At 55.3% G+C, this 20,590-nt stretch overlaps 1 protein-coding gene across 29 annotated transcripts in view; it reads left to right on the top strand.

Moving 5' to 3' along the window:
• The window catches only part of HDAC4 (histone deacetylase 4), a 353,093-nt gene that overhangs the window by 295,389 nt on the left and 37,114 nt on the right, over positions 1-20,590 (top strand). For 20 of the 29 annotated variants that reach the window (XM_055291146.2, XM_063645833.1, XM_055291142.2 and 17 more), the window contains 4 exons: positions 2,328-2,448; positions 10,349-10,395; positions 15,671-15,778; positions 18,203-18,258. In XM_055291146.2, coding sequence (XP_055147121.1) covers positions 2,328-2,448; positions 10,349-10,395; positions 15,671-15,778; positions 18,203-18,258 — 332 coding nt within the window. The remainder of the gene's footprint in view (positions 1-2,327; positions 2,449-10,348; positions 10,396-15,670; positions 15,779-18,202; positions 18,259-20,590) is intronic. The other 9 variants (XM_055291150.2, XM_063645840.1, XM_055291149.2 and 6 more) reach the window with 1 other exon arrangement.

Raw genomic sequence — 20,590 nt, 5'->3', positions numbered from 1 at the left:
CCAGGAAGGAGAGGAGAAGGGGGTGGGCTGGAAGTCAGATGCCGCAGAGACCAGGGCCACGACTGGGGTTTGCATCCTGCCCCAAGCCTGTGTTTGCTATAAGGAGCAAAGATGCCTTCTGTCTTATCCTAGGAATTAAAGGGAGACAGAAATAATGAGGTCAGCCTCCCGAGAAATCGGGAAGGGGCCATCATCACCACCCTCCCAGAGTGGCTCTGGAAAAGCCTCTCAGGTGCTCGTTCTGAGCCATCACAGTATTGCATCCTGCAGCCCGAGCCGTCGCGTTGTCGCAGAGCTTTTGGGGCTTTGATCCTGTGTCTTTTCTGTGTCCACTTCATGTGTTTGTAAGGAGAGGGCTTTTCTACTTTTCTTCTTTGCCTTATTCTAACATCAACTTTGTGAATTTAATTTGTGGTCTAACGTCAAGTCTTCTCTTGCTGCAATTCAAGTTCTTATCCAGTGAGTCACTTTTGAGTGGGGAGGACACATGGCTGCCCTGCCGTTCTTTCACCTGAAGTCCACACTGCATGACCTGCCTCTTAGCACCACAGGGCACAGCCTGTGGTGCCCTACAAGGGCCTTCCCAAGCATGGGCTGCCCAGGCCCATCTGTCCAGAGGGAACTTGGCCCTGGCCACAGCTGCCTGTGCCTGTACACACATGTGGGCTTCCGGAAATCATTAGAAATGAGAAGCTCTGGCCGGGTGCGGTGGCTCACTCCTGTTATACCAGCAATTTGGGAGGCCGTGGCGGGCAGATCACCGAGGTCAGGAGTTCAGGACCAGCCTGGTCAACATGGTGAAACTCCATGTCTGATAAAAATACAAAAATTAGCCAGGCATGGTGATGGGCACCTGTAATCCCAGCTACTCGGGAGGCTGAGGCAGGAGAATCGCTTGAAGCCGGGAGATGGAGGTTGTCATAAGCCAAGATTGCGCCGTTGCACTCCAGCCTAGGCAACAAGAGTGAAACTCCATCTCAAAAAAAAATAAATAAAATAAATTAGAAGCCCCTGCAGCTGCCCAGGGCCCCGACTGCACCCTGACCCCTACCCAGGGAGTACGTCCCTCCTGCCTGGCTTTCCAGGGACACTTGGCTTATGTCCCCAAAGTAGAAGCAGCGCTAGGTTGTGGATGGGACCATAGAGTCGTTTTTTACCATTGGAAGCCGTGCCACATCTTTTCTTTGTTAAACAAGTGACCTTCATAGAGAAAGCCCGGTTTTGTGGAATTGTTGTACACGAGAAGGGAACCTGCAGAGCAGCCTCCCCTGCCCAGCGCACCTGCCCTCTGGAGGTCCCTCCCCTGTGGGCAGGGACTGAGTTCTTGGCTCCACCCCTTCTTTCTCTGCCCTGCATGGACAGGACCCCCAGGTGCAATGCGTCCTGCAGGAAGGCTGTGTGCTACGGCTCCTGGTGGCCTGAGAGGAGTCCCAGGTGCTGGACTGGCGTAGAAAGCCCCCGAGCTTCGCCCACCACAAGTCTCACGTACAGCGTGGACACAGGCCTGCAGGAGCTCAGTGGATGCTGGGGCAGGGCTGCGGTCAGGAGGGAGAGAGCAGATCCTGCTCTGGTCTGAGAGAAGCAGGTGACAGCCACAACCGGGGCCACCTGAGTGGCGTCTGACTCATCCTGTGGTGGCCTAACCCTCTGAGAGCCATTTCCATGTGAAATGTTAACTCGAATCTCATGTCCAAAGCCATCGTCCCCTTTGAAAGGCTAAATAAATGTAGCTCAACTGAAGAACACTAATTTCCCTGTGAATTTCTAGAGAAAATCTGAATTAGCCCAGGGATCTCGATCTGAGGAATTTCCAAACCACAGAGAGACGCAGCCGGATGCCAGCTAGCCATCCAGGGCAGATGCCAGACCTTGGCGGCTGTGGCCCCAGGCGGTCCAAGGAAGGCTGCTTCATCCTGGGGCTCAGAGACTCCGGGAGCGCGGCTGGGGTTTCCCTTGAATGTGAGGGAAGCGCAGCAGCTCACCTCTATTTTAAGACCAGACCCTGGCAGTTGGAAAGTAAAGTAATAATTTGATGCCAAGTCATTTGTGCGACAGTGAAGGGTAATGCATTGAAGGCTGGAATTATCTTTTAAAATGTTTTTTCAAAGCTATAATTAAGTGTAAGCCCTCTAAAATATTTCTTAAATATTTTAAAATATCACGTTGGGTGATGTTGCTGCTTCTTTTGCAGTAACCAAATAACGTGCTTGTTTTTGTATCAAACTAAGTTTCCTTTTGGGCAGTGGTTTCAGCTGGAGTTTCTGTCTGTGGAGCTGAAGCAGCAGCTTCTGCAGAATGTGTGAGTGTCCTCTCGCCTGTCCCCACAGTGCATCCGCGGACGCAAGGCCACCCTGGAGGAGCTGCAGACGGTGCACTCGGAAGCCCACACCCTCCTGTACGGCACGAACCCCCTCAACCGGCAGAAACTGGACAGTAAGAAACTTCTAGGTATTTCAGGACCTTCCTTTCCTCCCATATTGGGTTTGAAGTCCCTGAGGTTGTGTTTCCAGCTCTCAGCCCCTTGTGTGTGGGGCGCCTGTGGGTGTCACCTGCCAGGTTATAAGGTATAAAGGGCCTGAAAGGGAACCTTTCACCCTCTGTTCACAAGCCACTGGTTGTTGATGAACGTGCCAGGTAGCAGGTGTGTTTGTGTAAAAACTGGGCTGAGAACCGTTGGTTTGGAAGCATCTTGAATCACAGAGTTTAGGTTTGAGAAGCTGATTAGGAACACAGCCAGCGTGCTGCCCGCCTTGCCCTGCAGGGAGCCTGCAGTTGTGTTCTGAGCTCCACTTTAAGGCCCATCAGAGCAGGACCAAGAGGAGGCCTAGGGAGTGTCCACCGCTTAAGGGTGAAAGGCTGCTGGTGTCTTGGCTCTGACTAAAAGCACCTGCACAGGTGGTGGAGGGGAATTTTGGCCTCATGGAGAGAACTTTCTAATGGGCATCCTCTGCCTGGGGAGCTGGTGAGAGGCTTTCCACAGGGATCTTCAGCAGAGGCAGGTGAACTCCCACCCAGCTCTATGGGACTCCCAGTGTTCCCAGGCACAGAACCCGGACCTGGGGCTGGGGGCTTCCAGGGCACAGAACCCAGACCCGGGGCTGGGGGTGTCCAGGGCACAGAACCCAGACCCGGGGCCGGGGGTTCCAGGGCACAGAACGTGGACCCGGGACCGAGACGTCTAGGGCACAGAACCCAGACCCAGGGCCGGGAGTGTCCAGGGCACAGAACCCAGACCCGGGGCTGGGAGTGTCCAGGGCACAGAACCCAGACCCGGGGCCGGGAGTGTTGAGGGCACAGAACCCAGACCCGGGGCCGGAGGTGTCCAGGGCACAGAACACAGACCCAGGGCCGGGGGTGTCCAGGACACAGAACCCAGACCCAGGGCAGGAGGCTCCCAGGGCACAGAAACCAGACCCGGGGCCGGGGGCTTCCAGGACACAGAACCCGGACCTGGGGATGGGGGCTCCCAGGGCTCCCTTTGTTCCTCGATAATGTCTTTCCCTGCCTCCCAGCCATCCTGAACCAGGACAGTCACTGCCCACTGGTTTTCTTCCCCATCTTCCATGCCTTTGCCCTGAGAAGAGCATATTGGCTCTTCCCTGAGCAGGACCCTAGGAAGGCAGAGAGAGAGAACTAGGAACCATGAACGCAGGGGTTGCAGGGGCAAGGAGAGGGTGGGCCATGCCTGACTCATTGACTGCGTTTGGCGGGGCACATGTTGCAGGAGGTGTCCTCCGTGCCAGGCCTGTGCCTGGCAGACTCAGCCTCACAGAGACCTGCACGCCTAGTCCTTCACGCGTTCACTCGCTCGCTCGTGCCTTCATCCACTCACCGAGGGCACCTTCCATACTGGATGCCCTGTAGGTACCAACGGGGTCACAGACCATGGAGCCAGTGGGGCCATGAGGACACGCATGGGCTCTGGCCTGGAGTGGCAGTCACGCTGCTTCCGGAGTCCCCGCTGCCCTGTGGTATGGAGGCTTCTAAAAGGACAGAAGCCTCAAGTTTGGGGAAAGTGAGAAAGGAGTGAATAGCAGTAGGAAGCAGGTGGGCCAGGATGTGGCTGAGCAGGTTCATGAGGTGGATCCTGTGCTAGTGCCGGGGACAAGGGCCACCGACCCACCCCACAGACCCTGACAGCTCAGGCTCAGCAACTGCAGAGACCATGGACTCAGTGAGGCACTCAGTCAAGGGCCTGGGCCAAAGCTGGTGGAAGGGCCTCTGGGCCCCGACTCCCTACACAGCTGCTTCACCTGCTGCTGCTCTAGAAGGGGTACAGCACCCTTCCACCGTCCCTCTGGAAGGGACTTCCTGGACTGCAGACGGCTGCTCTAGATGAGGGCGTGGATGCCAAGCCCCCTACCCCTCCCCACTGGGCTGCCAGCATGCTGACCTATACCCTCCAAGCAAAAGACAGGAGACCCCTCTATGGATTTGACCAGCCCCAAAGAAGCTGACATCAGGGGTTCCCAACAAATAGCCCCTGAGATCCCTTATATTGGTGCTCACGGCTAATCACCCCCGGTGTGCCCAGAGCTTCCACCCAGCCGTTGGCATTTCCCCCTTAGGAGTGGACAACCAAGTAGGACCCAGGGCCCGAGGAACGACTCGGTAGGGACCTGGAGCTGGAGCCACACAGGGGAAGGGAGCTGCGGGCAGACAGTGCGGGGGGCTAACCCAGCTGCCGCTAGCACCCTCAGAGAGGATCCTGCATCCATGTAACATGGACAAGTTCAGTGGAAAAGGGGAAAGCACAGAACGTTCAGAGAAGACAAAAATTAAACACCTGACTGCAGAAAAAGAAGATCCTCGGACTGGAAGATATGGTGATGTCATCTCCCAGAAACCGGAGCAAAACGTGACAGCACTGGGAAACTGGGAAGTGAGATGATGGAGAAGAAGGCCAAAGCTCACTCCAGTGTGCGGGGTCCAAACAGCAGGAGTTCCCAGGGAAGGCAGAGGTGAGGAGGAGGTGTCTGTGGAATTCAGAAGGCCCCAGGCCAAAGGCAGAGTCTCTGGGCTGCAGGGACCCACCAGGGGTAAGAAAGACCCTCTTAGGGTGAAACAGCAGAGCCTCAGAATGCAAGGACAGAGGTGAGAGCCAGGGCACTAGAGAGAGTCAGAGCACCTGCAGTCTCCGTGGGGCCTGAGGCCATGCCAGTTCTAAGGGCGTGTCATTGCCCTCCTGAAGTCTGTGTCCCGCCAAACTGCTGGGTGAGTAGGAAGGTGGCACAGAGGCATTCCAGGCATGCAAGGGCCAGAGCTTTCACGCTCCAGCTGTTCTTTCTCAGGAAGCCACCAGAGGACATGCTGTCCCAGGGCAAAAGAACATCGGGAGGCCCATTATGGAGGCCAGCCTCTACTGGATGGTCTGTGAGAGGGTGGCGGCCAGGAAGTCTGAGATCGCCCTGCAGAGAGAAGCTGATGCAGCTTCCCCGAGGAAGGGGGCACGCGCTCCTGGGGGAGAAGATGGCGCATGGATTGTGGAGTACCTAGCAGAGGCAGGGAAGCGCCTCTGGGGCCGGGAAAGGGAGCCCTAAAGGGCAAGGGTGGTGTGGACGGTGGAGAGGGCAGGCACCTTCTGTCCGGGAGCTGGGTGGGCAAAGGCCGTGCATCGAGGCACTGAGGCTGGAGTGTGCTGTCCCTCAGGATTCTCCAGTCCTTACCAGGAAATGTCACTGCCTCCCCATGTGACACCTCAGCTTCTGGCCAGGTTCTCCAGCATGGGAGAGGCTGCCTGTGGGCCCCATGAGGGGACAAGATCTTTGCCTCGATGTCACCGGGGCTGCCACAGCAGGGGCTTCAGCAGGCGTGGGAGCTGCTGGGCGGCCTCAGAGCATCGCTCATCAGGCCGTGTCCTGCACACATGCAGTTCCGTGCGCCCTCCTCCACGCCTTTCAGAATGGCAGCTGCTCCTGACACCTTAGTCCATTTTCAAAGGACCGGCTGTCAGTCCATCCCCTGCCACCTTCAGTCTTCCAAACCTGTGGAATTCAGCGGGCAGAGGATGGAGGCAGCCCCAGCTCCACCAGCAGGAGGCTGAAGGCAGGCTTAGCTCCACCACCTTGCTTAGGTTTCTAAGCTAGTTTCAAACAAAGTTTGGGAGAGATTGTCAAAAAGGAAAGCAGAAAGTTGGATGTGTGGCGTCCTTGATAGATAGTCAAGGACGGAGTGAGCTTGGAGGTCTCTTTCCTGCGATTGCTGGTTACCCGGTGGGCCCCTGGTCCTCAGTTCACGGCCTGCATTGGGCCCTCGAAGACCCCTGTATTGTTGCTGGTTTCTTTATTGAAGTGTCTCTGCAGCATCCCTTTGCCCCATTCCTGTCCTCCGAAGGCAACCATTCTAGTCAATTTCTTTTGTTTAAAGGAAGGTTGATCATTCTGTTTCGTGTTCTTTCCTGGAAAGCTTCGTGCTTTAAAATCTGTTCACATTCCTTTGAGGATACCTCTCCCATTACCTTCTCACAACTCAAGATCGATTTTTGAATTTCCGACAATTGTCCTAACCCAGAAACTTCATTATCATCAGTCTAAGTATTTCAGACCTGGTAGTAGCCGATGATTATCTTGAGTTTTGCAAACATAACCCTAATGAGGTGTTTAAACACTACTGTGTGATTTTTTTCTTTCCTCTTTTAATGGAATCCACAAGCCGCTAAGCCGTGTGCAAGGGCCTTCACATTTCCTTTCTGATGTGGTGAGACGCCACGCATAAGGCTTGGCTGAATTGGCTCGTGGGCCTGAGGCAGGCTGGCCGCTGCCCTAGATGTCACTGAAAGTCACGTGGCTCATCTGCTCATGTCAGCTGGCAGGGCACTGCATCCAGGCAGAGCTGGGCCCCTGGCGAGTGGGCACCGGTGATGCTCAGGGCAGGGTGCAGCAGGAAAATGACTTGGCATAGTGAGGGCCTCCTCCCAGCCAGGGAGCAGGAGCAACGGTGAGAGGATGGCTGGAGCCTTCCCTTCGCCACCCCAGGCACAGAACGCCTGTCTGCCAGCCTGCGGCAAACAAACAAGTAGTAGGGCTGGTCGTTTGCAGAGCTTCAGGCCCTGTCACCAGGCTGGAACATTTCGTGGCCTGGGCTTGGTGATTGTGGCTCCAAACCACAGGAGGCCGCTGGGCTCCTCACAGCTGTCACCAAAAGTCTGCCTGTAACTCCATTCCTATATACGTGTATTTGGATGCATGATTGTGTACTTTTTCTTTGTTGTTTTGGTCTTTGCTAGATAATGAGCAAACTCAAAACAGTTGGATGACTTGTGGTTTTAATGTAGACATGGTTGGCTATGATTTCAAAGAGATTCAGTCTCTTGCAGATACCTGGACACGTCTGTCTACTGTGAATTCATATAGCTGAGCGTGTGCATTATTTGGAAAACAAGCTCCCTGGTTTCGGGCAGTGTCTTTCCCGTGTGTTGGAGTAGTCAGTGATGGAAGGACATGGCCCACGGAGTCACTCCCAGCCCCAGCTGCTCAGCCACTCACCAAGGCCATGACCACCCTTCCAAGGCAGCACCCGCCCACTGTGGTGAGGTTGGCATTAGGTGACCCCACTACAGACGACGGGCAGCAAGCAGGACAGCAGGTGGCTTGGCACCTTGGCACCCACGCCCTCCTCCTTTTTCAGTCTCGTTCCACCTGCGCACCAGCTCTCTCACACACCACATCCCGCCAGCTCCTGCCCGGCCCCAGCGCCTCCCAAAGGGGTCCGGCATGCAGGCCGCTTCCCCGCATGGTCAGCCCCACGTCCACTCCTTGCTGTCACCAAGGCGCAGAGGAGAGCAGGGCCAACATGCCTGCGGGGGTGAGGGCTGGCCGCCATGAGGCTCAGGTGAGAAGTGTTAGCTGATGTTGTCCCACGTCCCACGCTGACATGTGGACATGGGAACCAGGGTCAGGAGCCACGACTGGTCCAGGCAGCGGCGGGTCCATGAGCCATGGACATGGAGGAAGTAGACCCAGGACAGCGCCCGGGAGGGGGAGGCATGCTGGTGCTGCTGCCCTCAGTGGGCGTGAGGGCCAGGACCCAGAGGCCGAGGCTGCCTGCTGAGTGCCGCAGGGAGAGCCAGGGCCGACGGAAGCCCCTGCTGGCTCAGTGCCTCGTACAGCCCAGGCAGGGAGTAGGGACAAGGCAGGCACAGACCCTGCCCTTGGAGCCAGGCCAGGTGGAGAGGAGCCCGGGCTCCCTCCGACACAGGCTGGCTCCTCCAAGCACGAAGGACTTTGTCTGGAAAACGTCACAGCATCTGCATGGCGCCTGCGCCCATCAGCTGGCCGGGCCCTCCTAGCAGATGGGGGCCGGGCCTATCCTCCCTTTGCCTGGGGGGCCCGGGTGCCCGGGAGTCCCTGAGCCCCTTCTGAAAGTGGCTGCAGCTGCTGCCCCCTGCCTCCTGCCTCCTGCCTCCTGCCCTGCTCCCTGTTGGCGTGGCAGCTCCCCAGCCCTGGGACGTGGACGTGGCCATTCTACAAGCCTCCAGCCTTGATGCAGATCCATGACCTCCACAGAGTGAGAAGAGCCTGGGTCAGCTCTGTGCGTCAGGCCTCACACTAGGGCCTGGCTATGGCTGTCTGTGGGACATGTGGGTGTCTGTGGGGGGGGTGCTGGTGTCCATGGGGGGTCCGTGGGGGGTGTCGGTGTCCGTGGGGGTGCTGGCGTCTGTGGGGGGTGTGGGCACCCATGGGAGGTGAGGGCATCCATGCGAGGTTCTGGTGTCCGTGGGGGATATGGATGTCCGTGGGGGGTGCTGGCGTCCATGAGGGGGTGTGGGCATCCTTGGGGGGTGCTGGCGTCTGTGGGGGGTGCTGGCATCCATGGGAGGTGCTGTCATCTGTGGGGGTGCTAGTATCGGTGTCCGTGGGGGGTGCTGGTGTCCATGGGGGTTGTGGGTGTCCATGGGGCGGGGCGGGGGGGCGGGCATCCATGGGGAGGGTGCAGTCATCCGTGGTGGGGTGATGGTGCAGGCGTCTGGGGTGGGGTGCAGTCGTCCATGGTGGGGTGATGGTGCAGGCGTCTGTGGGGGGGGTTGCAGGCGTCAGGGGGGTTGCAGGTGTCAGGGGGCGGCAGGTGTCCGTGGGGGTGCGGGCGTCCGTGGGCTAAGGCAAGCAGGTCTCTGTTTAGCTTCTCGTCTGTGCCAGCCACTCTCCTGCAGCTTGGGGCCATCGCAGTTGCTCTTCCCAGCCAGGCACGCTGTTCCCTGAGGAAGGGTTCCTCTCGTGCTAACCAGGCTGGCAAACCCTCCAGGCAAGAGGCAGACAGGCCCTAATGGACCCATGGCCAACTCCTTACCATGGCCCCCGGCAGCCAGCCCTAGGAGTGTGGACCAGAGCACACAGAGTGGGGGCTGCTGTTCTGGAGCAGGCTGAGAATGGGAGAGGAGCCCCACAGCGGGGGTACAGCCCAGCTGAGGCCAGAAAGTGGGGTCCCATGTTGGATAAAGGAGCCTGTTACATCAAGCCAGTCTCCCTGGAGCATGTGAGATGCCACTCCAGCTCCAGCCCAGGAAGGGGCCGGGGGCTGCGGAGAGTGAGGGGTTGGGGCCCAGGCAGCTGCTAGGAATGGCAGGCCCCACCCCTGGTTAGTGGGGGTCTGTTGTCCTCCACAGATGGGTTTTAAGCTGGTGACATGCATTCAGCCAGCACTGGGGTCAAACAGGAAAAAGACAGCACCCCTGTCCTGGGAGCACTTTCACTGCTGGAGCAGGCATGGGCGCCAGAGCAGTGGGGTGGGGGCTTCGAGGGCCCCGATTTCCATGGGAGGAGGCCTGGCATGCAGCTGCGACGTCCTTGGAGCCCTCAGTTAGCTGTACACGCTCTGCCTGTGTCGCAGGGAGGGGCTGTCGCTGCATACGTTCCTGAGGATCTCAGGGTCTAAGAGGCCTCAGCACCCGTGTTTAATCCCAGACCTGTCCCTTGTTTGCCATGGGAGGGGGCTGCTAGACAAGCCCAAGGAGCTCACTGAGGAGCCAGGCTCGGGGTCCTGGAGCAGGATTTGCTGTTAGATACAGCCCCTCAGGGGCAGGGGCTGCAGGCAGATGCCCACCAGGGGTACCTCCTGCTCCCCAGTGGCTTGATGCCTCTCCTGGGCCCCTGACAGGCTGATGGCACAACAATTTGAGGTGTCCCCACCAGGGTCTGTGACCCAGCTCAGCCCTCACTGGAGTCAAGGCACCTCTAAGGGCCAGACGCTGACCCTGCAGCAGGGCCACAGGGTGTCACATGGGGGAGCAGTGGCCCCTCGGTGTCCCACAAATGCCCAAGTGCCACTGAAGACCCCGGAGTGCTCCTAGGTCCTGCCGAGCTCCTCGGCCGCGTGCCCTTGGCCTCTCTGACCGTCTCCCTCCCTCCCACAGGCTCCCTCGCCTCCGTGTTCGTCCGGCTCCCCTGCGGTGGTGTTGGGGTAAGTGTTCCTTTAATGTGTAAATAATGTCCTGTTTTCTTCTCGAGTCCCAGTGGTCACAGAAATCGCAGCCTTGCTTCCCTCAAAGTGAATAATTGCTGCCAGGTGTTTCCCACACACGGTCTGGCGGGCAGGGGCTGCCCATGTGTGGCTTCAAAGGCCGTGTGAGCCGAGAGCGTTTTGATCGCCGACTCGGGCACCTTTCTCTGGGGAAGGTTGTCTGGCGCAGGCGGCTGGGGCTCTGGGGTGCAGTGGCTCTCACCTTAAGAGCTCGTGGCTGGGGCTCTGGCTTCCAGTGGCTCTCGCTTTAAGAAACAGGATCCTGTATGCAGCCAGCATCTCATCCCCTTCGAAGTCTGCAGCAGTAATCTGCTCACATCAGGCCACGAGTATGCTGCGGGTAGGATGCGTGCTTCTATATTCTGTACATAGTTTCCACCCGAAGCTATAGGTGGGGCTCCCAGTGCAGTGACCGTGATACTCATGGGACACGTGGAGTCTGTAGGGCTACTCGCTGGGCTGTGCTGGCTTCTGTGAGCTGAAGATATGGACCTGGCCTGGGCATATGAATCACTGGTCTGTGCCAGCTTCTACGAGCTGATGATATGGACCTGGCCTGGGCACATAAGTTCACAAGGACTTTCCAGTCTGGGCATCTGCCCATCCGTCCACACAGGAAGGGTCAGGTCTTGCAGTCAAACTTCTCAATAACAAAAGGTTCTCCCCTGGCCCCTGACCTCCTTGTTGCAGCCTGGGCAGGGGTGGCAATAGCGAGGGTGGCCATAAGAAGCTGAGGCGGAGCCTCCAAGCAGATCTGGGCCATCATGGTCCTGCAGCGCCGTGAATCACCACAGACGGTTACAGGCAGGGAGGACGGGAGCCAGTGGACAGCAGGAGCCGCTGCAGCCGAAACGGTGCGGTGTGTGTGTAATCACTGATCGCAGGGTGAAGCTGAAGGTCTGGATCCTGTTATGGAAATGAAACAAAATTGTTTTCTTCCTGCGTTTTTATAAAAATCACTGCTTTGAAAATTATCCCATCAGAAAGAGAATAAACGGCATTTATTCATACCACCACCAAGCCCTCCTAGAGTTATTTTATTTTGTATTGTAAATAGGCTGCAATCTCTTAATTTGGGGCAAGTTTTTGGCCAGACTTGAAAAGAATTGAATTTGCACTGCCCTGCAGCCAGCACGCCTGTGCAAGGCAGAATTCATCATTTGCAAATGAAAGCTAAGTGCACACTCAGAGCTGAGGGGGTGAGCCCAGCAGCCCCTCCCAAGTGTTAAATCCAGATCTGAGGCACAGCAGATGAGAGGTACACCCTCACATCTGGGTACAGGCATGCACTCGTGCGCAGATGCTGATGGAAAAGCTCCCCACGTGGATGCGGGCAGAGAGGGTAGCCTGTTGGCATGGGCAGGGAACAGTGCAGGCCGTGGGGCATCCTCAGGTACAGCCATCGGCAAGATGCGTTTTCTTCCCATTGTTTTCCAAAAGGAAGAAGACAGACAGGAGGCCTGTGCAGACCCCTGCCCTGGCTGTGGGGTGCACTTGTTGTCGTTGGCACAGATACAGCTCTCCTGAGCCTCAGGTCTCCTCTGGAGCCGGTAGGGGCCAGCCTCTTGGGGTATCAGGAGGAGCAAAGTAGACCTCGGGAGCTGAAGTGTGGGCACACAGCAGGTGCTCTTGTCAGGGAGGGCAGAGCGGATGAGCAGAGCCGGCCACCTTTCCCGAAAGCAGCTGCAAACTCTCCTGGAGGCAGAACAGTGGGGCTTGGAACACTGAAAACTCACCCCTCCTCAACGCTGGGAAGTGTGGGCTGTAAAGTGCTTTGACCTCTTTTTCAAACCAGGTCAGCTCCTGCATTGCTCCTTTCCAGTGACCGCAAGTTTCAACTAGGTGAGGAGCTGGTGTCCCTGCTCGGCCTTGCCTAGCGGAGCCCCGGCCTGCTCCCGTACACCCGGCTCCCCATGGCTCCTCTGAGCTTCCCAAAGGCCTCCCAGCCCTGCCAGCCCTCGGCGTGTCCGTTTTAGACTCCATGGGATTCTCCGTGGGAAGCTTTCTCCATGTTTCCCCCCGCCTTTTTCCTGTCTTTATTGTGAAAGAGAAAGAAAGAGAGAAAAGGAAATGAAAGGAGAAAAGAAAGCAAGAGAGAAAGAAAGGAAAAGAAAAGAAAAAAAAAGAAAATACAGAGTGAGCCATTTGCTCCTTCCTGCATTAGTAGTTGTGGCCGCCTGCCCTGAGCCAGGCTGTTGCTCAGTGGTGGTGCTACACGCCTGAGCCAGGCTCCCTGCAAGAGCCCTGGAGCTCCTGGAACTCCAGGCTGGTCCCTGGGAGCTGGAGCCGTGGTCCTGAAGCAGCGAAGGAGGGTCTTTTGAGTTCTCTAGGGACTGGGGTCCTGCAGTTTGGCTGGGGCTTTGTCCTTCACTCTGTGCAAGACACTCCAGAAGCTTCTGAACCCCAGGGTCCTGTGGGAGGGCACCTGGTAGACCAAGCAGCTCCTTCGCACCCCAGGTGTGCAGAATCCCCAGAAGACCCTTCAGAACACGGGCGGAGTCCACCCTCCGCTCCCTGCAGTGTTGGCCTAATCCCAAAGCCCAGTTCATTGTATGTTGGAGAGAAACCATCTCTGGGTGCTTTCCCCACAGGGGCAGCCTCGGGGCCTGGCTTGCCTGGGACCCCGCCTCTCCTGGCTGACACAGCAGCTGGCAGAATCTTGCCCTGCCCAGCTCTCACTCCTGGGATGTCAGCTTGGATTTTTTTTTTTTTTTTTTCCTCTTTGGAGACAGAGCTTCAGTCTGTTACCCAGACTGGAGTGCAGTGGTACATTCATGGCTCACTGCAGCCTCAATCTCCTGGGCTCAAGTGATCTTCCCGCCTCAGCGTCCTGAGTTGTGGGTTGTGGGGACTACAGGCCCAGGCCACCACATCTGGCTAATTTTTTTTTTTTTTTTTTTTTTTTTTTTGAGACGGAGTCTGGCTCTGTTGCCCAGGCTGGAGTACAGTGGCGCGATCTCGGCTCACTGCAAGCTCCACCTCCCGGGTTCACGCCATTCTCCTGCCCTAGCCTCCCGAGTAGCTGGGACTACAGGTGCCCGCCACCGCACCTGGCTAATTTTTTTTTTTTTTTTTTTTTTTTTTGTATTTTTAGTAGAGACGGGGTTTCAATGTGTTAGCCAGGATGGTCTCGATCTCCTGACCTTGTGATCTGCCCACCTCAGCCTCCCAAAGTGCTGGATTACAGGCTTGAGCCACTGCGCCCGGCCCACATCTGGCTAATTTTTTATTTTTTTATTTTTTGCAGAGATGGGGTCTCACTATGTTGCCCAGGCTGGTCTCTAACTCCTGGCCTCAAGCCATCCTTCCACCTTGGCCTCCCAAAGTGTTGGTATGATAGACATGAGCTGCCACACCCTTTGCCACCTTTAATTGTAATGAATCAATTCTCCAGCTGAAGTCATCCGCCCATAATAGTCCTATTTATGTGGCTGCTTCCGTGAATGACAATGTAGCATTACTTACAGAAGAAGCCAGTCGTTGCAGGTTGAATACGAACACTGTGGAGGGTAGGTGAAGTGGAGTTATTTTGATATTTGGAAACCGTTTAAAGAATATAGAAGTTTGGTCATTGAAAAGAAAACTATCACCGAATACACTTCAGGAAATGTCTTCAGCCCCTTGAAAACGCATTTTAACTCACCTTGCTTTCAGGATGAAGCTTCAAGACCGCCTGGAAAGAATTCCTCCCTCCCCACATAATGAGCGGTGTCTGTCAAGTGGCAAGTCTGCCTGGTGGTGGACAGGAGCCCTCCAGGGCCTGGTCTGGGGAAGGGAGAGGCGGGATGGACATGCCTGGCTCCTCCTTAGGAGCCCCAAAGCGCTCGGCGCTCAGAGGGGCTCAGTTTGAGAAGGAGGCGCCCTGCAATAGACCTGCAATCGCCCTGGTCAGCACCGTGTTGAAGCTGAGCAACCTGTGATGATGCAGCTTCTAAGACCTCCACCGGGCTGGGCACACCCAAGTCCCCAGTGTGTTACCCCACCGCATCTTGCAGGCAAGGGACACACCTGGGGACAGATGCTCAGGTGCCCTGGGGCCGGCCCAAGGACTGTGTATTTCATCTTAACACCTCCCTCTCCTGGCCAGTCTCCCATAGGAGACTGTTCTGTGCAGAACTGGCTGTCCAGGTATCTGTCTGTCGACTTTCCTCCCAAAGTGAGCCAGGGCTGTAAGAAATTTCTGGTGTGCCTAAATAAATGACCAAACACACAGTCGGGGATTGCTGACGTGTTGTGTGAAACACGTTTTCTGTCTGAAGTGGAAAAGGCCAGCGGGCTGACTTGCTGGTTCCTAGGCAGAACCGTGTGCCGTCAGCAGGGCAGAGCAGGGCAGAGCAGGGCAGCTCTCCTCACCCGCCCGCACTCCCAGTCCCGCTTAGCTACGCTGGCCAAGATGTGGAGCTTCCAGTTAAACTAGCACAGGAGAAAGTCACTATTGGAAGAGACCGGTCACGATTCCCGTTACATTTCATGTTGTTGCTAATTATTTGACAGGTTGACTGTCCCTTGTCCGAAATGCTTGGGGCCAGAGGTATTTCAGAATTTGGTGTTTTTCAGATTTTGGAATATTTGCATTATACTTAGCAGTTCAGCATCCCTAATCCAAAAATCTGAAATCCAGAATGCTCCAGAGTGCATTTCCTTTGAGCGTCACGTAGGCACTCAGAAAGTTTCCAGTTTTTGTTTTTTTCCTTTTTGGAGACAGAGCCTCACTGTGTTACCCAGACTGGAGTGCAGTGGTGCATTCATGGCTCACTGCAGCCTCGACCTCCTGGGCTCAAGTGATCTTCCCGCCTCAGCCTACAAAATGCTTTTGTAGCATTTCGGATTTCAGATTCTCAGATCAGAGATACTCAAGCTGAATAACTCTCTTAACTACAGTTCCAGTTAAAAAAAAAAAGGAAATAGATCACCTTGACATCATTACTTTTAGATCGAAGTATACTGAAGCAATTGAGGGAACAGAGGATGCCTCAGAACAGGTCAGGACACATGCATCTTATTTCTGGCAAATTCTCTTGTATTTTCCTGTTTAAATTTTTTGGCATGTCTTAAAAAGATTGAAGCCCGAACGTGGGCTGAGGCTGCCCCGGCTCTGGTAGGCCCTGGGGTTTTAGAAGCAGAGCCCACGGAGCCTGAGCTGCTCTGCCCAGCCAGGGCTGGCGATGACGGTGACTGGGGAGGGTGACCTCACTGTGGGGTGTTGTTTCCACAGGTGGACAGTGACACCATATGGAACGAGGTGCACTCGGCAGGGGCAGCCCGCCTGGCTGTGGGCTGCGTGGTAGAGCTGGTCTTCAAGGTGGCCACAGGGGAGCTGAAGGTCAGTCGGGGACTGGACAGTGGTGGCCCTCCAGGAGGCCTGCCATAGATTCCCAGTGTGGGAAGGGGCCGCCCACTGCGTCTCCCTCTCATCAGGCTGGGAGGCAGCTGTGATGGGGAGGCATGGACCCCAGGGTGTCAGCACAGCCTCACTGTTGAATCAAAGAGACATTGCCCATACTTGTGACAGGGTATGTGCATAGTACAGAGATTCTCAATGATTTGGGTCTTAAGAACACTTTATACTCTTATTCATACTCTTAAAAAAAAAAGAAGCTCCAAAGAGCTTCTGTTTACATGAGTTATATCCGCAATATTGACTATATTAGAGATGTTAGAGATGACAGCTGAGAAGTTTTCACAATGTTTATTAATTTAAAAATAGCGACCGGGCGCAGTGGCTCACGCCTGGAATCCCAGCACTCTGGGAGGCCAAGGCAGGAGGATCACCTGAGGTCAGGAGGTCAAGAGCAGCTTGGCCAACATGGCGAAACTCCGTCTCTACTGAAAATATAAAAATTAGCTGGGCGTGGTGGCACGTGCCTACAATCCCAGCTACTTGGGAGGCTGAGGCCAGCGAATCACCTGAACCTGGGAGGTGGAGGTTGCGGTGAGCCAAGTCGCACCATTGCACTCCAGCCTGAGTGACAGAGCAAGACTCTGTCTGAAAAAATTAAAAAAATAAAAAATAAAACGTAATTAAAAAATAAAAATAGCACTAATGTCTGGCCCTGTGGACAGCAGCTGGGTTCTCACACCTGCCTGGCATCATTCTTGGGACATGTTGAAGTACATGAAGGAATCCTGGCCCCACACAGATACGCAATTGGAAATGGGAGAAGGATTTTAATAGACTTTTCAGAGGTATTCTAATTGTGAGTATTCTTTGACAGTATACCAAAAATTCAACAAGTGGTAGTGTCTTGAAAATTAGCTACAGCGTGGATCTGAACTCAAATCGTGGCCTCCTCCTCCTCCGTTTTGTTTAACCGAGCCATTACACCTTCTTGGAGGTCAAATCAATCCTTCGTTCATGGGTGATTGGTAGCACTGTGCATTGGTCATTTGGAAATTTGCTTCACGGAGTTACATGGATCTTCCATATTCTGACCCATACAGTATCAACAAAGTCATTAATTTTTGAAACCATTAATATCGCCCCCATCTCACCAGAAGTCTTGTAAGCAGTGGGAGAGCCAGCAGGCTTACAGGGGCAGAGCTGTGTGTTCCAAACTTAGAATTTTCACCTGAAAGCTCACATTTTCTCATGCTTCCTTCCCATCTCTTTACTCGGGATGTTAAAAGGACGTGTGTTTGAGGGTGGAGATCTAATAAAATGTCTGAATACTGCTTCATCGAGCACATTGTTAAGAGAAGCTGCACACACACACACACAGACACACACACACACACGCCCCTCGTGCTGTTCCCTGCCCGCCGTCTACCCTCCGGTGCTTCAGCACCATCGGCGCAGGTGTCAGGGCAGTGAAAAGAGTACATAGAGCCTCAGGACTATGTGGACTACAGACCCTCAGCAGGGGTGGGGACCGCAGGGGTCTGCAGCCTTCACTCAGAAGCACTGAGTGCAGAAACGCAGGGAGGCCAGGACCTCTTGAGAGTGTTTGCCGCCACCTCACCGGCTGCCCTCGCCCCTTCCTGAGCCTGGTCCCTGCGGCGTCCGGCTTACCCCGCCCACGCCATGGTCACTCATGGTTGGCCGGCACTTTTGAAGCTCCATTTCAGACCTTGACCACACAATGTCCTGTTGCTGCTGAGACCAAGAAAGGACTGTAATCCACTTTTATGGCAGCAGCTACAGAGTGGCTTGCAGATGGATTTTTGACGCAAAAGTGACGGGGCAGAAGACAGCATTTCTGCCCAGTGTGAGAGGAGCTGTTTGGTGGGCTGCCCACTTGCCCGCCATCCTGAGAGCTGAACTGCAGTTAAGGACAGAGGCAGTCACGTGAAGGCCAAGCTGGGGCACAAAGTCTGTGCCCCACGGCCAAGTCCTTGAGTGGGGCCCCTTCTGCTTCATCTTCCTCCAGTGGCCACCTAGCGGGTCCTGGTCCCGAGCTGATGGGGAGGGAGCACATCCCTTCCACATCACCCCGACCCCTGAGCCGAGGGCACCACACCTTACCGGCAGTGCTGAGACTGGGGCAGGGCACCCACCCGTTATCCTAGTGGCTGCGTTTTGGGGGAACCATTAGTAGCCCCTAGACCTCTTTAGGAGAAGGGCCCACGCTTCCCAGAAAGGCTCACAGCTGGCCCTGCATCCTGTCCCCATCACTGCGGCCAGGGTGCAGCAAGAAACTGCCCTCCCGTGTAGCCCAACTCTGCTGAAAGTTGAGTGTGCAGCCATTTTCCCGTGGCTACAAAGTGTGTCTTTTGTCGCTCTTTCCCGGCTGTCTGGTGTCACCTGCAGAATGGCTTTGCTGTGGTCCGCCCCCCTGGACATCACGCGGAGGAGAGCACGCCCATGTGAGTACACGCCGCAGCCCCACACAGCAGGGGAACCCAGGCCTGCCTTCCCTCCCTTAGGGCTGGGTGGGTGCCTGAGTGACCTCGGGGAGCTGGGCTGCCGTTTGCTGGCCACCCAGGCTGTGCCGCATGCTGGCTTGGCTCCAGCTCCTGGGTGTCGAGTGCAGATGCCGAGGTCTGCGAGCATCACTGCTCAGTTATGACGGAGACAGATCAGAGGAAAGGATGGGAGAGAGGGTCTGTGGAGGTTAGTCCAGAGAAGCCTCTGGTTGTTGAGTAGTTGTCAACACTTGGGAGAAGCAACACCACTCACCCTCAAGTGAGTCACTGCAGCACTTGGTTGTCTAGAGGACTCAGGTCATTTTGCGCATGGCCTTTTAGCTGCCTGCCGACCGCCTGGTACTGACGCAGCAAGTCACAGAGCCACGTCCATGCAGGCAGCTATCCAGATGCTGTTTCGGGTCTTTCAGAGACTGCCGACGGTCCATACAACTGAGGATCTGGGCAGGGTGGCGAGTGTGGGGTGTGGGTCCTCCCGGATCCATCCCTGTGTGTCCAGAGCCAGTGGCAGGGCAGACCCGCAGCTGTCTGTGGAGTGCCTTGCAGCCTGGGTGGTGAATGAATGAGCTATCCCATCAAAGAGCATGCTATCTCGTGGGACGGTAGCCACTCTAGTGAGGAGGGTCGGTGCTAGAAAGAGCGTCTCCCCATGCTCTGGAGATGGAGAAGGGGTGCCTGATCTTGCCAGCTTCGGTGAGGAGGAGGTGGCATGGGGCTCTGCCTTGGAGAATTGGAGCAGCAGTTTGTGAGATGGGCAGCGCAAGAACAAGTGCAGATACAAGTTCATTGTCAGGGTGTGGCCAGGAAGCAGTCAGAGTGAGAGGGAACCACAGGGGCCCGGGAAAGGGCCTCCCTGCCACCCCTGGGAAGTCGGGCATCCATGGAGGGGCCAGCAGGACGTGAGAGATAGTCAGATCCGCCTGTTAGAGTAGAATCTCCTTCATGTACAGGGAGGAGATTGTGCCTGAGAGATAGTCAGAGCCGCCTGTTAGAGCAGAATCTCCTTCATGTACAGGGAGGGGATTGTACGTGAGAGATAGATCCGCGTGTTAGAGCAGAATCTCCTTCATGTACAGGGAGGAGATTGTACGTGAGAGATAGATCCACCTGTTAGAGCAGAATCTCCTTCATGTACAGGGAGGAGATTGTACGTGAGAGATAGATCCACCTGTTAGAGCAGAATCTCCTTCATGTACAGGGAGGGGATTGTACGTGAGAGATAGATCCGCGTGTTATAGCAGAATCTCCTTCATGTACAGGGAGGAGATTGTACGTGAGAGATAGTCAGATCCGCGTGTTAGAGCAGAATCTCCTTCATGTACAGGGAGGGGATTGTACGTGAGAGATAGATCCGCCTGTTAGAGCAGAATCTCCTTCATGTACAGGGAGGAGATTGTACGTGAGAGATAGATCCGCCTGTTAGAGCAGAATCTCCTTCATGTACAGAGAGGAGATTGTAACCGCCAGGGAGCGTTCTTGTTGGAATCTTTGTGGCTTTACCTGAAAACCACGTGGTTGCTCCACATCCCAGAACAGCCACTTGGGCACCAGGCTTCCTGTTTGTTTCATTTCTCTGAAGTTTCTTTTCTAATTTGAACCTGAGTTGTTGGATATTCCAAATAATAAACCTCAGAGGAGACAAACGAATTATGTTTGGTTGCAGCTCTTTGCTGTGCTCCCTGTGAGCCGCTGCAGGAGCTCAGCGTCTAGGAGGTTCCGGGACATGTGGGCTTCCCCAGGCCAGCCCGGATTCTGAAAACAAAACAACTAGTGTTTCTCTGTTTCTGTGGCCATTCAGACAAAGGGAAATTGAGATTGAGAAGGTTTTCGTTGTTATTTGAATCATTTTCATAGCTTGTTTTCTTGGTCTCTTGAGTAAGACTCTGTAAAATTAAAGGTAATTGATGTATTGGAATATAGAAAGGTCAGCAGTAAGCAACTGAGATGAACCGCTGCCATGTCTCCTGGGCCGTGGCAGCAGCTCCTGAGAGGAAGGGTTCCAGGCGAAGATGAGGGAAATGCTGGTGACATGCGAAATAGGGTTCCCTACCAGAGGAGCGTGGGGGACCTCCAAGCAGGAGAGTGTGTGTGTGTCTGTGTGTGTCTGTGTGTCTCAGTATGGAACTGTGGATGTGTGTGATAGGTACATGATTATGTGTATATGTGTGTGTGTGCTTGTATGTGTCTGTGGTTTGTGTATGTGTGTGTTTATGGGGTGTTCATGTGTATCTCTGCATGTGTGTCTATGTGGGGAGTGTGTGTATGGGCGTAT

Source organism: Symphalangus syndactylus, chromosome 8, assembly GCF_028878055.3.
Source record: "Symphalangus syndactylus isolate Jambi chromosome 8, NHGRI_mSymSyn1-v2.1_pri, whole genome shotgun sequence".
NCBI classification, from domain to species: Eukaryota; Metazoa; Chordata; class Mammalia; order Primates; family Hylobatidae; genus Symphalangus; species Symphalangus syndactylus.
The sequence above is the reverse complement of the archived record's forward strand: the minus strand, read 5'-3'. Positions and strand labels throughout refer to the sequence as shown.